We start from the raw sequence: 15212 nt of genomic DNA on the forward strand, positions 1-15212 counted from the left end.
ATTTTCATATCTACATATGATAATCGAGTTCATAATATGATAATGTACATTATAGAACATGCATCATCGGATAGTGTCTCATTATTTTAAAAAGACTGGTCATTGATTTAAGTCTTACCTAATTGTTTTCACACATCCGACTTGACATACAATAATCAATACCATTAAAAGATGTTTGATTTGTTGTTTAAGCAGATGGAAGAACTAAATTGGAAATTTAGCAATAGTTCATGGACTACACCGAACAAACTAAAAATTCAAAGACTATTTACATCATTTTTTTCCTCATAAAAAATGCGATATTGGAATCCAACTACCAACTTGGTTTTTGAAAACAGATGCCCAATAATTTGTTTCATTCCTTGTCATTAACTAGAGCGATCCTCGTGAAATCAATGGTCGCACTCGATAACCAATTGAATTAATATTCATGATCAACACAAAAGGCAAGGTAGTATGATCGACCGGATGAACTTAGAAGGGGCATCCAAGTATCCAAATTCACAGTAGAAAATGCAAAATCTGTTAAACTTACTCATCTCAATTGAAACTCAAGGGAGAGATTAATGAGAAAAATGAACTTAAAATGGGGTTAGACACGAATTGCTTCCTTATAATTGAACAAATTTGGTAATTTCTCGGGTAAAATACTTAACCATCTGAATTTCTTTCTGCTTATCATAGAATGCTTTATTCTCATTGTTGTAGTCAAAAATCACCATGTAGCAACCCACGGATTGGGCATGATCGGTGAGAAAACAAAGAACCTTCTTTCCTAACTGCATCCCCCTGGAATCACAATCAACGGCCGCGTCTTCAATATGGCCAACCTTGCTGCAATTACTTATAAACCTCTTCTCAATGAACACACTTCCAGTAGCGACAATCTTTCCACGATCAGTATCCTCTATGGTCATCGCCAAGAGAGCTGAGCTCTTGGAACCGCTTTTGGAAATCCTCATCGGAGATAGCATCGCAAACTATCAGTTGCTGCAGTAGCTCTACAAACCCTTTGCTTTTGTGGGGGATCTCTAGTTTACGAACTTGAAGATTACGTGCTTCATTTAGTGGGACCCCAATCAACATTTCCTGAGATGAGGCTTCTGTTTACACCAACTTCATTCACATCGACAAGGAGAGAATTAGAGTTCATAGAGTTAGAGAAAAGAACATGGAACGCATTTAGAAGCTCCACCATGTTATTAACGGGAAATCACACATAAGACACATAGCATTTCTCTATCTAAGCAAGCCACCTAGCACAGGCTTGTAGTAGCCAAATCTGCTGAGCTCTAAATCATAAAGCAAAAGATAAATGCAATTCACTTTTCTGCCTTCTTCTATGAAGGTAATATTAATGCAAATGCGATATCAGTTACTTCCTAGTGAGTCTGTTAGCAAAAGATAAAAACAAGAGGGGAGGAGGAGGAGAACTTGCTAATGAGGCTAAATGAGTATGTATGTACTCAATAGAGAGAGGAAAAAGAAGCAGTTCTATAGAGTCCTTTGTTCACAGAGTGATATTCTCAATTTAAATTACAAACTTAGAAAGCAGAATCGAAGAACCTATCCACAACCTGGCAACAATTACCGCTGAAAAACAGAGAACGATGAACAAGTTTCCTTGGCTTTGTCATTTTTCAAAACAGCTCATTAAAGCTTCAAATAAAATTCCAACTAAGAAAATGCCATTAATTGAATTCTTTGGTGCACAGTAGGTATCTGTAACAATGTTTGGTGTTAATACACGACACCATTCTCCATTGATACATCGGAGAACAACATCTGCAGTGCTTATTAGTCAAAAACTTGCAAATGGAGTATCTCTTTCCCAAAGCATAAAATTTCTCAAAAGATTTTTCTTACATGGACTTAGTTCATGTCTAGGATATGGCAGATAATCCATAGAATACTATCTTGACACGGCTGCATATTTTGGACACAATGCCCATGATGACCACACAACAACAGGAACAACTTTTGCCAACACCCATTAAGTGATTTGCTGGCATTCGTAAAAGCCAGTAGAATCCTTACAGGCAAAAGGGAAAAAAATGAAGTTCAAAGCGATGTTGATAAAAGCTTTACTACTAATTGCCGCAAATTCTGCTAAAGACATCCAAAAATGCCTGCAAAAGCTCTATCTTTAGAGGCATTTGATAGTGGCATTTGCAAATGCCGCAATGTGTATTTCTTGTAGCAAAAATTGTAAGTGCCAGAAAAAAGTCATCGCAAATGGTCCCCAAAAACATTGCTTCACCGTGAATTAACTCCCGCTTAAAACTGTGAGGTTGAGACAGAGAGACAGATTACGAAGTTTGCAACTCCTAAACAGCCGTAACAGTATCGAAAGATTCAACCCAAAAAGCAAAAGAAATCGATGGATTACAAAAGCTTCATATCAACTCATGCATCAATGCCAGACACGATAGCAATCTCGGAGAGAGTACACGAGACTGTCCCGCGCTTTTCTAGGGTGTGATTAAGCCTAGCCATCGCCTACTTCTAATCACGCTAGCGAAGAAGTCCAGGGGCAAAAAGCTCATCAAATTAAGTCGAAATTCCCAGAATCGCACGATGGCCAGCATCCACGCTCGACACCCAACACTGTCTTGCGCTTTCAATTCAGGAAGAGCAAAAAAGATTACGCATTCCCAACGCTCGTGATAATCACAATCACAAACCAGATGAACGAGAGAGTACCTTGGGCTCGATTTAATTGCTGTTTCCTGCTCCCCCGATTCGAACTCGGCAAGTGATTGATGAAATGCGAGCGAGAGACAAAAGGAAGCAAAGAGTCTGAGATTTGCTGTGCCTTTGGTAACCTATTTACCCCCAAAGTAAACGAGAGGGAGCTAAAAAAGGCATTTCAGTTTGGGTCGCACTGGGCCAGATCCGCGAGGCGATGGTGGTGGAGAGGAGGGTGGTGAAGGCGGAAAGTTTCGCGAAGGTGGAGAGAAGATGGTCTGGTGTTCAGTTGTCTCTCTCCGATGAAAACACAGAGCGTGGAAGGGAAGAGAAATAGAGAACAAAGCAGAAAAGGTCAGAGAGAAAAGTCAATGAGAGTGAGGTTGTCTGGGCTAACTTTTCTGTTCTCGGAACAATTTTTGAAATGGTATATATATCTATATATATATATATATATATATGGTTTCTATTCTCAATAATAAATTATAAAAATAAAAACGTGCTTGATAATTATAAAAAAAAAAAATTTTATTTTTTTATTTAATTGAAGAGACACTATATATATGTTAAAATTAAGATTTATTTATTTTTTTAATTTACTAAATCAAATTAAGCTCTATTTATCAAATTAGATCAATATATATACACGAGTAATTTATACATAATTTTCAAATTACAATATGGATGAAATTAATTATAAAAATATTCAAGATGTGTGTTCAAAAATAAAAGTGTTCCCAATTATTTCTAAATATGTTTCAAATGTTAGTGCCATGTGAATGCCACGTCAACAAAGATTAACAATTAAAAACTAAAATAGAAGAAAAAAAATCTAATTCACTGTTCATCATCTTCAACCTTGCGAGCAGTCGACCAAAGCTTCTCCGGTGCTCGTCGTCACTATTCACTGCCTAAACCTCCCAGCAGCGTTGGTCGACCCTTGCTTGACCTCCCACCAAATCTGTCCACGGCGGCCGCTAGCTTCGTGGTTGGATCTGGCTTCGAAGTTCACAGCCGCCATGGCCACTCGAGCTCGAAGCTGGCATAAGGGTTTGTGAATTTCATCTGCTTTGCGAGGGAATGGGCAAGCCCTACACTTCGGCTCCTGTTGGCCCTGAGTCGCTGAGCGCCGCAGCCCCAAAGCTTCCAGTGCTCCAAGTCCTTGTACTGCAGGAAAAGGCTGTCCTTTAGTGGAAGTCCCTCCAGGCTATGCTTCTTCTCTTCGACCTTTCCCTGACGATGCACCTCTTGCCTATCCATGGCTCATCTTTTCCCAATCAACAAAATGAACAACAACATCTCACTTTTTTACCCTGAATCGGACCTCAAAGATTGCCGCCGCCATGACCAGATCTATTAGATGTGGTGAAGCAAGGGACGATGAGCGCCGTCGGAGGTCCAAACGGAAGTGGGTAGCGACGGACCATTGCCCAAGGACCTTGTGAGGTTGAAGACAATGAATGTGATTTTTCCTTTTTCTTCTTTTTAATGTTTTTTCTGATTTGGCACTTGCCTAGCGCTATATCAGTGCCATCTTGGATTCACGTTAGGTTTTTAACCGTCACTTTTAATAAAAGAGGGTAAATGTGTCACGAGATACAAATTTAGAATTTTTAGTGTCACAAAAAAAATTATGATAAATATATCGTAATAGGCGTAGTTTGGGATTTTTAATGTTACAAAAGAAATTTAAGATAAATGTGTCACAATTGACAAAGTTTAGGGTTTTTTGTGATACTTTCCCTTAAATTTATTAATTCCAAACAATGACTCGTATTAACAAACACTGAATTAATATTTATAGTGTAAATTCATTTTTAGGCTCTCTTTTGTTATTTATTTGTTTGTATATTTGAATTTAGTTTGATTGTAATAAGTATAGAAATTATAATTTATTATGTACGTATAAAAATATATGTTTAATATATAACGTGTCCCAATGTATCGAAATTCTCTATTTTTTTGAAAATGAAGTGGCGGTGTGTCGTGTCGTGCCACGTGTCACATATTGATGTCGGTGCTACCTAGAAAAAATGTACAACGTAAATACCAACTTAAAGCAACAATTTCAGAACTAAATAGCAAGCGTATGAAGAATTACAAGTACCATTAACTTTAAAATGTGAAGTCATAGCATTGCTTTCTGGTCACCTAACAATTTTGTGTCAAATCTAATAAGATGATGATTTTTTTTAATAGATGTCAACTTTATTGCGTCAAGCTAATGATCGACAGTTGTGTATATATTGACAAGCTGAATATGTTAGTGTCACAACAGTTAACGCGGTAAATGTGCCTAGTACTCCTATTAGAGTGGTAAATAGCTATAGGTAGATATATTACATCCATGTCTGATTCCGTTTAGTTTAGATGCATTATAGGCAAAGTAGTCTAACGTCCGAGCTAGAGTTGATTAGCTTTAGAGAACAGTGCAGTTGTGCTCCTGAATTTGAAGTGATAATTTAGCACACGCTTTTCCTTCCTTGTTTCACGCTCCACAATTTCAAGTACTGATATTTGAGTTTGGATTGTTGGTATATAAATAGCATTGATAATTCTTTTAGCTTGCATTGTTATAAGTGACTATTAGAATAACCTTCTTTGTATTGTAAGATGAAGTAATTAATGCATTGATTTTTTAACCTCTCACTCAATTCTTGATATAAACCTTTTAACTGAAGTTCATTCGACACGTTGAGATATGTTATATATTAAATATATAATTACTATTTCTATGATTTTTTTACAAAAACGAAGAATAAATTTCCTGCATGAGGTACTCCTGTAATTTGAAGTAGAGTCTAGACATTTGACAGACTAGACGGAACATGTTCTCTCGCACGCTCAGCCGAGTGAGGTGAGCCCAATCCCCGCACTAGCAATGTGCACTGCACGGTAACACTGGACAGAACACACTCTCTTTCCTCTCTTCTCCCACCCTCCCCTTCATTTACTTTTTGTAAAATTCTCTGCCTCACCTCTATCTCCTTCCTAACTGTCTCGCGAAAGGGAACGACAACCACCATGATTTTGGCTGCATCATCTCTCTTCCGACGCTCTCTCGCTCCGTCCTCTGGCTCTCTGCTCCGGCACAACCGAAGCCTGTTCTCTACTCCAGTGCTCACCGCGCGTCGTCGGCTCTCTCCCTCATCCGTCTCATGGCCCAAGATGCAGACAACTCCTCCATCTATCCCCCGATCTCTGCCCTCCAGATCTGCGCCATCCTTGCCCTCCTTCCTCGCCAACTTGCGTGCCCCCGGCGTGTTGCTTGTGTTGATCGTGTGTCGGAGCATGCCGAATGCGTGTCCGTGTCCAACACCAACACACAGACCTCCCTTGACCGGTCAGTGCTTCATAGCGTGCACCAACCAAGTTGAATAACAATGTTAATATGCTTAGGTATAATTTGAGTTGGAAGCAAAACCACTCAAAGTTGGTTAACGTGGCATTTCTATGTCAATTGAAAATATACAAGAATCGGATGGTACGAAAAATTATCTTCAAAAGAAAATCTTTTTTTTAATCAGAAAATTAAAAAACTAGGGACGATTTACAATGATTTTTTTATGGAGGGCTAGCGAGGTAGATTTAGGGCAAGACCTACAATTGAGGTGTTTTTTTAAGATGCATCAGCGTGTTTCTTATCCGGATGCATTGCAAGTCGTTGTCCATTTTTTATTATATATTTAGATATGCTAATTGTATTCATTTACGAGCAAAAAAAAGGCCAATGTATGTAAAAATTTACGTATCATCAAAAGTTATTTTAGTATGTTATCCATTATAAAGTATACTAATTTAATAGAGAGAAAAGCACATCGAAAGTCTTAAAAGTACAATTTAGATTGTTGAAGTCGAGATATCAAAAGTTTTACTTTTTTTATTTTTTTTTAACATTGCTTCTGCATCGAAACTTGCTCACGTGTGCAGTGAAACTTCCACCAGGCAACGACTATAAACGCGTGGTTGACTTATGGGTACAAGATTCTCTTTGCCAACTGGTTCCCATTATACAAACCAACCCACAGGGAGAGAGAATTGGCAGCAACGAGGCATTCCCTGTTTTCTGAGAGAGGCATTCTGGGATTTTTCCTCCTTCAGATTTGAAAGCGAAAATCAAGGCCAGAGTCTGAGCAAAGCCGAAATGGTTCATCTCAGTTTTGGGCATTCTTTCGCCGAGCTCGTGGCACTGATCCTTCTCCCCGGGCTTGCTTTTTATCTTCTCAATAAGAAGAAAGCTAGTGCACGTAGAAATGAAGAAGATGCTGATACTGGCGCACCTGCTTCGATGACTACGCCGACAGAAGCTAATTCTGATGGATCTAGTTCGTTGCCGACAGAAACTAATGACGGTGCATCTACTTCGTCTCCGATGGAAACTAATAATGGTGGATCTAGTTCGCCTCCGACGGCAACTAATTCCGGTGGATTTAGTTCATCTCCGACAGAAGCTAAATCTGGTGGATCTAGTTCGTCTCCGACAGGAATTAGTAACGGCGCATCAAGTTCATCTCCGACAGAAACTAACAACAGTGCATCTAGTTCGTTGACCGCGGCTACTGGAAACCGCTATGAGGTGTTCTTGAGCTTCAGAGGCAGAGATACTCGATACGGCTTCACCGATCACCTCTACCACAGGCTCCTCGATGCCGGAATTGACACTTTCAGAGACGATGATGAGCTCTGTCAAGGCCAAGACATCAGACCAGTGCTTATGGAAGCCATCACGAACAGTAAAGTCCTGATCCCTATTTTCTCCGAGAGTTATGGTACAAGTGATTGGTGCCTGGATGAACTGGTTCAGATGATGGAGCGCAAGAATAATAACGGGCAGATTGTGTTGCCTGTATTTTACAAAGTAAAACCATCTGACGTGGGCCATCAAAACGGGAGGTTTGGAGACGCATTTCTTGAGCGTGAGGGGCGTTTGCTTAAGAGGGGTTTCGACCCAACGATTTTGGAGAATCGGAAGAAAGCACTCCTTGAAGTCAGCGCCTTGAGTGGACACGAAGCTGATGGGTAAAATTTTCCATAAGTTATTCTCCTTTTTTCTTTGGAGAATCATAGATTTTGTTATCATGATCCCATTGGAAAAAAGATTTTTTGAATAAACTTTTACTTTTACATCTAAAGATTTTGTAACATTGTGCCAATTTTTTTTTTTTTGGCTTGTTTATCCTCATCACGCACTTTTCTAATTACGCATTTATTCTAGATTAATAGTACAACTCATTGGTGATTTTTTTTATTTAAAGCTCATAACATCATATATCGTGCATGTTGATTGTCAAAGCGATAACTCTTTATCTTCCCAAGTTACATTCATTGAGTCACTAATATTGTCGATTGGTCGCTATTAAACTTATTTTTACGAAAGAAATGTTTCATTGGTGATATATGGTGATGGTTAATATATAAAAGGAGAAAACGGATTATTTTTTTTTATATGTTTGTTTAAATCATTGGCAATTCATTTTCCTATCTTCAACAAGTAATTTCTATCTCATGCACCTGCATTTATTGAAGCAATGTTCTTATTTTGGGTAAAAATTACTCTTTCTCCTTCCATATAAAACCGGTAATAGACACTTGCAATGAAAACTGATAAGAACAAAAATCTAGTACGATACTAAAATTCACAGCACGAGTAGAAACTTGCAAGCGTGTAGAAGTGAGCAAACAAGGATAAAGCCTCTCAACCGCAATTCGGGTAGTTCACAATATCAGACTCTGAACAACTTTTCTAATTGGTATCGCAACACCCGAAATCATCTTGTATCAAAAGTTATAACTTGTTTTTGCTTATTCAAACGCTCTACAAATTTTCAAAGTCACGTCCACGTCATCCCTCTTATCTTTAAAAAACAAGAAGTTCAAAATTTGACTCAAATCCATAATAGATAGAGTATTTAATATTCATAACGCATACCCTCAAGTTTCTTCCGGCTTAATAAATTGTTTTGGAGTAACAATGGGATTGGGCGCCCCATGTGAAGCAACCACCAATATCCGGAGGTGTGACAAAAATGATTTTTAAAATTTTTGAATCAATCCGTAGATTTATTTATCATTGTGTTCTCATTTGATAAACAACATAAAATTACTGTTGCCACATAACCGAACTCTTATCACATTTGACGTGTATGAAGCACGCTTGGTGGATTCGATTGTCCGAAAAGTGTTGTGCGAGCTGAAGAAAAATTTTGAGTTGGTTCTTTCTAAGAATTTGGTCGGAATTGATCGTCATGTGAAGGAGGTCATGGAAGTTGTGGATAGTAAAAAATCTCATGCCACCCTATTTCTTGGCATCCATGGAATGGGAGGCATTGGTAAGACTACTCTTGCTAAAGCCATCTACAACAAGCTTACCAATCAATTCAAGCACCGTAGCTTCATTGCTGATATAAGGGAATCATGGAAGCGTAATGGCGGACATTACTTGCAGAATAAGTTAATCTATGATATATTGAAGCGCGAAAATGAAGTTCGTGATGAGAATGAAGGGACTAACTTTATTTCCTCCAAGTTTGAAGGTAAAAAGGTCCTCCTCCTTCTTGACGATGTGGATGATGTCGTTCAATTGAAGCATTTGGCTGGTGAGCGTGATTGGTTTTCTTCGGGAAGTATGATCATTATTACCACCAGAAACAAGAGGATTCTTCAAGAATTTGGGGTGGACTATGCCTATGACCATAAGGAAATGGATAAAGATCAATCTTTGATTCTATTTAGCAAACATGCATTCCGAAGGGACTCTCCTCCAAGGGAATTTGATTACCTCGCTCATGAAGTTATATCCATCACCAAAGGGCTTCCCTTATCCCTTGAGGTTTTGGGCTCATTATTGTGCGGACAAAAGCTACCATTCGGGGGAGGTACAATAGACAAGTTAAAAAAAGTGCCTCATGAGGAAGTGCAAAAAAAGTTACGAATAAGTTATGAAGTATTAGAATATGAACAAAAGCAAATATTTTTGGATATTGCTTGTTTTTTCATTGGCACTGACAGAAGAATCGCATCCTATATGTGGGATGCATGTTGCTTTTTCCCCGAGAAGGAAATTGAAGAATTGATATTCAAGTCATTGATAAAAATTGGGCATTATCATGAGCTGCAAATGCATGACCAACCGAGAGATCTTGGTAGAGAAATAATTCGCGAAGAAAACCGATTGGAGCCTCGTAACCGTAGCAGGTTATGGGACTCCGAGGAAGTCAAGAAAGTGCTAAAGAAAAATAAGGTAACTGTTTCGTTTATTCTTCGTACTTAGTCCATGTCCTACTGCTAGAGTAATGTTGGTCCACCGCTTAGTGCTTGCTCTACTATTATTGCAACTTGAATGTTTCATTGACGAGATTAGAAAGTAGGGAGGTTGCTCTCTCCGAGTAAGTATTGTAGTGTTGATATCATGAATTTCTACATTTGCTTCACTTACGTCTTTGACAAATGCAGTAAATAACTTGACTAATGATAAATCATAGAATCATAACTCAAGCGGAAAAAGAAAAAAAAAGTTTAGGTCTTAATTAGCACAATTGAAATAGGTTTAAGACTTTTTTGGTAATTTTAGAATACTTTAATTGGATATAGTATTAATGGACATTGAATCGTTGCACATAGGGAACAGGAAAGATTGAGGCCATTGATCTAAGTGAAGGTAGCTCAAAAGGCTTCGGTGAAATAGTTGAGCGAGATGACAACATTTACATAGGAGAACAATTCAAGACTTTGACAAGTCTAAGATTCCTTCACATGGAGAAAGGGGCACATCTCAGTGGAGATTTTAAGAACTCAATGGAGGAGTTAAAATGGCTTCGATGGCCAATATGGCCCATGAATTTTGCAATTGAAGAGGTACATTTTTCATGTAGTTACTTCAGTATTTTTGCACGAATCCATTTCACTCTTCATCCATAGTATCATAAAAAGAACACAGCCTTTTGCATATGGGTCGAAAATAACAGTACCTTTCAAACTCATGTTTTCGTTCATGGGATAAAAGTGACCTCGGTTGTCAATTTAAAAATTGACGAGTCTAAGATTTCTTCGGATGGAGCGAGCACATCTCACCGGCGATTTTAAGGACTCTATGCAGGTGTTAAGACTTCCACGGGAAGAATGTCCCGTGAATTTTGAAGCAAAAAATTTTCACGCAAATGAATTAGTTGTACTGGATTTGTCAAGAAGCAAGATAAATGAGAGATGGCAAGGGTGGAGTTCTTTCGTGGTAAGAGCAAGTCTTTTTCTTCTTCTTCTTTTCCCTTTTATGTTTTTTTTTTAAATTTTAATCATAATCACCCTTGACAACCATTTCTTTTTACCGGATGGCAAAGAAGCTCAAATTTCTTGACCTTACGGATTGTCAATACTTGGAAAATACGGACTTCCTCTCGGCTTTTAAGAATTTAGAGGTTTTGATCCTCAATTCTTGTTCGAGACCGCAGCAGGTCGACTCTTCAATTGGAGGCATGAAGGCCCTCCTTCGCTTGGAGTTGCGCCTCTGTGACGGCCTCACGAAGCTTCCGGAAGAAATAGGTGAATTAAAGGCGCTGGAGCAACTCCTCCTAGAAAACACTCCAAAACTTTCTGCATTACCGTAAAGCATAGGGTCTTTGGAGAATCTAGAAATTCTAAATATTGCACGCAGTGGTATAGAAGAATTACCCGACAATATTGGAAGGCTGAGAAATCTCCGAGAATTACATGCTCGTAGATGCGAAAAATTGGGAGGAAAACTTCCAGAAAGCATAGGGTCTTTGCGGAATCTAGAAATTCTAGATATTTCTTTTAGTGGTATAGAAGAATTACCCGATGGTATTGGGAGGCTGAGAAATCTTCGAGAATTACGTGCTGGTGGATGCCAAAAATTGAGAGGAAAACTTTCAGAAAGCATAGGGTCTTTGCGGAATCTAGAAGAGGTACATTTTTTCATATAGTTACTTCAGTATTTTTGCATGAATCCATTTCACTCTTCATCTATAGTATCATTAAAAGAAGCACAGCCTTTTGCATATGGGCTGAAAATAACATTACCTTTCAAACTCATGTTTTCGTTCATGGGATAAAAGTGACATCCGCCGTCAATTTTTCCTATTCTCGATTTAAATTGCTTGGCATCATCCTTGCCATTGCTAGGGGAGCTTGGCCTCGCCGCCGACCCTCGCGTCTCACTAGTCGCCAATCCCGTGACTAGCAAGAGGAAGAAGAAGAAGGGAAAAAGAGAGAGAAAAAAGAAAAATAATAAAAAAAAAGAAAATTGATATAATAGCAATTATTACTATAAATTGCCACATTAGAGCCGGCCGGTCAAAGTTGACGACATTGACCGAATTGGCATAAACGTAAAAGGTTTAGGACTCGACTAGCAAAGAAAAAAATTTAGATTTGAACCGGCACGATTGCAATAGGTTGAAGACTTTTTTGGTAATTTTAGATTACTTTAGTTGGATATAATATTAATGGAAATTGAATCGTTGCATATATGGAATGGGAAAGACCGATGCCGTTGATCCGAGTGAAGGCCACTCGGAAGGCTTTGGCAAAATAGCTGAGCCGGATGACAACTTCTACACGTAAAAACAATTAAAAAATTGACGAGTCTAAAATTTCTTCGGATGGAGCGGGCACATCTCACCGGCGATTTTGTGGACTCAATGCGGGAGTTAAGACGGCTTCCACGGGAAGAATGTCCCGTGAGTTTTCACCCAACGGAATTAGTTGTACTGGATTTGTCGGGAAGCATGATAAATGAGAGATGGCAAGGGTGGAGTTCTCCCGTGGTAAGAGCAAGTCTTTTTCTTCTTCTTCTTTTCCCTTTTTATGTTTTTTTATTTTTATTTTAACCATAATCACCCTTGACAACCATTTCTTTTTACCGGATGGCAAAGAAGCTCAAATTTCTCGACCTTGCGGATTGTCGATACGTGGAAAATACGGTCTTCCTCTCAGCTTTTAAGAATTTAGAGGTTTTGATCCTCACTGATTGTTCAAGCCTACAGCAAGTTGACTCTTCGATTGGAGACATGAAGGACCTCGTTCGCTTGGAGTTGAGGCGCTGTTGTAGCCTCACGAAGCTTCCGGAAGAAATAGGTAAATTAAAAAAACTGGAGCAACTCCTCCTAGAAAGCACTCCAAAACTTTCTGCATTACCAGAAAGCATAGGATCGTTGCAGAATCTAGAAATTCTAAATATTTCTTGGAGTGGTATAGAAGAATTACCCGATGGTATTGGGAGGCTGAAAAAGCTCCGAGAATTAGATGCTTTTGATTGCAAAAATCTCAAAGGGGAAATGCCAGAAAGCATGGGGTCTTTGGAGAATCTAGAAATTCTAAATATTTCTCGGAGTGGTATAAGAAAATTACCCAATGATATTGGGAGGCTGAGACTGCTCCGACATTTAGATGCTTCATGGTGCCGTGAACTGGGAGGGGAATTGCCAGAAAGCATGGGGTCTTTGGAGAATCTAGAAATTCTAGATATTTCTGACGCTGGCATAAAAAAATTTCCCAATGATATTGGGAGGCCGAGACGACTCCGAGAGTTACGTGCTTCACATTGCAAAAATCTCAAAGTGGAAATGCCGTAAAGCATAGGGTCTTTGGAGAATCTAGAAATTCTAGATATTTCTTCGAGTGGTATAAGAAAATTACCAAACAAGATCGGGAGGCCGAGAAAGCTCCGAGTTTTAGATGCTGCAAGTTGCGAAAACCTGGAAGGGAAAATGCCGTAACGCATGGGGTCTTTGGAGAATCTAGAAATTCTAGATATTTTCGGAACCAATATAGAAGAATTGTCCAGAGGTATTGGGAGGCCGAGAAAGCTCCGAGAATTACATGCTGGTGGATGTGAAAAATTGGGAGGAAAACTTCCAGAAAGCATGGGGTCTTTGGAGAATCTAGAAATTCTAGATATTTCTAAAACCGGTATAGAAGAATTGCCCGGAGGTATTGGGAGGCTGAGAAAGCTTCGAGAGTTGCATCTTGAGAGTTGCAAGAATCTGAAAGGGGAATTGTCGGAAAGCATGTGCAATCTTTCATCCCCGCAACACCTCGATTTTTCTTTATGTAGAGAGCTCCAATCGCCGCCGGACCTTCCTTCCGACTTAACATATTTGCGCATCACCTGTCAAAGTCGCAAATTGCCTTCACTCTCCCACCTAACCCGTCTCAAGGAGCTAATAGTCATTGATTGTCAATTTATCGAGTGCATCCAGGAGCTTCCATCAACACTACTAAAGAATTCGGAATGCTCCCAACCAACGGGTGTCGAAGAATCGGAATTGCCACAATCCCTAAACACTACCTTCAAGTTGGAAAACTTGGAAGTCACTTTTTGTGAATCTATTGAAATACTGGACGTTTCACAGTTTATCCATCTAAGGACATTATCTGTCGATTTTTGCTGGAATTTACTTGAAGTTCGAGGTCTTGATAAATTGAAATATTTGGAATCCTTGACTGTTCGCTCCCGCAATTCAGTTGAACGGTTGAAGCTTCCAAAGTCCGAGGGTCCGAAGGTAGTGAACGTTAAATGTTGTGAAAACCTCGTCGAAATTCAAGGTCTCGATTGCTTGGAAAAGCCGAGTATCTATCAATGCGCTTCAATTGAAAGGCTAGACCTTTCAAAATCCAGGAGTATGAAAATATTAGACGCTATAGAATGCGCAAAATTAGCCGAAATTCAAGGCGTCGATAGGTTGGAGTCCTTGGAACGGTTGAGTATCTCTGGGTGCGCTTCAATTGAAAGGTTGAACCTTCCAAAATCTGATAGTCCGAGGATATTGGATGTTGCGGATTGCAAAAACTTGAGGATATTGGATGTTGCAGATTGCAAAAACTTAATCCAAATTCAAGGCCTTGATAGGTTGGAGTTCTTGGAAGAGTTGAATCTCTATGGGTGCACTTCGTTTGAAAGGCTACCCAACTTATGTTGTTTTGACTACTTGAAAAGTTTGAATATCAACGATCGTGACAAGCTTCAAGACATACAGAGCCTAGAGAGATTCCCATCCCGCAAAAGTTTATTTATTGAAGGTTGCAAGTCCTTAGCAAAATTACCAAACTTGTCAAGTTTTCATGGTTTACGAGAATTGTTCCTGTCAAACTGTCATGAACTTCGAGAGATCCTGTGGCTTGAGGAGTCAATATCTCTAGAACGTATTACTATCTCGGGATGTTCCTTGATTGAGATCTTACCGGATTTGTCATCAAGTACCCGCTTGATGAGCCCGATTGTGCAAAATTGCGAGAAATTGATTGAGCTTCGAGGGCTCGAGAAATTGGAGCAGCTAGTGGAATTGGACATTTCTGAATGCAAGTCTCTCAAAACAATTCCAGAATTGTCTGGAACACAGCTTTATCAAAATTACGAGAAAAAGCCATCTCCATTGATCAGACGCATAGAATTTGGATAGACTCTATTCGGACGAACTCGGATGAGTCAAGATAAGGGAGATGATCCACATTTTCTAACAAAGGTACATAAAGCGGGTGAGTTACCCTTGCTCTTTTGAGATCTACCACCC

General features: G+C 39.2%; 3 protein-coding genes and 2 pseudogenes across 3 annotated transcripts; 3 read left to right on the forward strand and 2 right to left on the reverse strand.

The window, feature by feature from the left end:
• Window positions 1–2790, reverse strand: part of LOC125314374 — a 413124-nt pseudogene extending 410334 nt beyond the window's left edge.
• LOC125314054 lies at window positions 612–1637 on the reverse strand (annotated as a pseudogene).
• A 6157-nt stretch (window positions 2791–8947) lies between the features above and the next one.
• LOC115732030 (disease resistance protein RUN1-like) lies at window positions 8948–11288 on the forward strand. Its single transcript, XM_048275509.1, has 3 exons — window positions 8948–9517; window positions 10309–10542; window positions 11133–11288. The coding sequence occupies exons 1-3, from the start codon at window positions 8948–8950 to the stop codon at window positions 11286–11288; spliced, it is 960 nt and encodes a 319-aa protein (XP_048131466.1).
• Window positions 11289–12566: 1278 nt separating this feature from the next.
• Window positions 12567–13274, forward strand: LOC125314055 (disease resistance protein RUN1-like). The gene is made up of 2 exons (XM_048275510.1): window positions 12567–12777; window positions 12898–13274. Exons 1-2 carry the CDS (start codon window positions 12567–12569, stop codon window positions 13272–13274), a joined length of 588 nt encoding a protein of 195 aa, XP_048131467.1.
• Window positions 13275–13421: 147 nt separating this feature from the next.
• LOC125314056 (probable disease resistance protein RPP1) lies at window positions 13422–15101 on the forward strand. The gene has a single exon (XM_048275511.1). The coding sequence runs from the start codon at window positions 13422–13424 to the stop codon at window positions 15099–15101; it is 1680 nt and encodes a 559-aa protein (XP_048131468.1).
• Window positions 15102–15212: the final 111 nt, after the last annotated feature.

Source organism: Rhodamnia argentea, chromosome 3 (assembly GCF_020921035.1).
Source record: "Rhodamnia argentea isolate NSW1041297 chromosome 3, ASM2092103v1, whole genome shotgun sequence".
In the NCBI taxonomy this organism is placed as follows: Eukaryota; Viridiplantae; Streptophyta; class Magnoliopsida; order Myrtales; family Myrtaceae; genus Rhodamnia; species Rhodamnia argentea.

What these genes read in the sequence shown, in the direction of transcription:
- LOC115732030 (XM_048275509.1), top strand. Translation starts at nt 8,948, where the DNA reads ATGGAAGTTGTGGATAGTAAAAAATCTCATGCCACCCTATTTCTTGGC. An exon ending in GGCTTCCCTTATCCCTTGAG is followed by an intron (nt 9,518 to 10,308) that starts GTTTTGGGCTCA and finishes CGTTGCACATAG; the next exon opens with GGAACAGGAAAGATTGAGGC. An exon ending in TGAATTTTGCAATTGAAGAG is followed by an intron (nt 10,543 to 11,132) that starts GTACATTTTTCA and finishes TCGAGACCGCAG; the next exon opens with CAGGTCGACTCTTCAATTGG.
- LOC125314055 (XM_048275510.1), top strand. Translation starts at nt 12,567, where the DNA reads ATGGCAAAGAAGCTCAAATTTCTCGACCTTGCGGATTGTCGATACGTG. An exon ending in GAAGCTTCCGGAAGAAATAG is followed by an intron (nt 12,778 to 12,897) that starts GTAAATTAAAAA and finishes GGAGTGGTATAG; the next exon opens with AAGAATTACCCGATGGTATT.
- LOC125314056 (XM_048275511.1), top strand. Translation starts at nt 13,422, where the DNA reads ATGGGGTCTTTGGAGAATCTAGAAATTCTAGATATTTTCGGAACCAAT.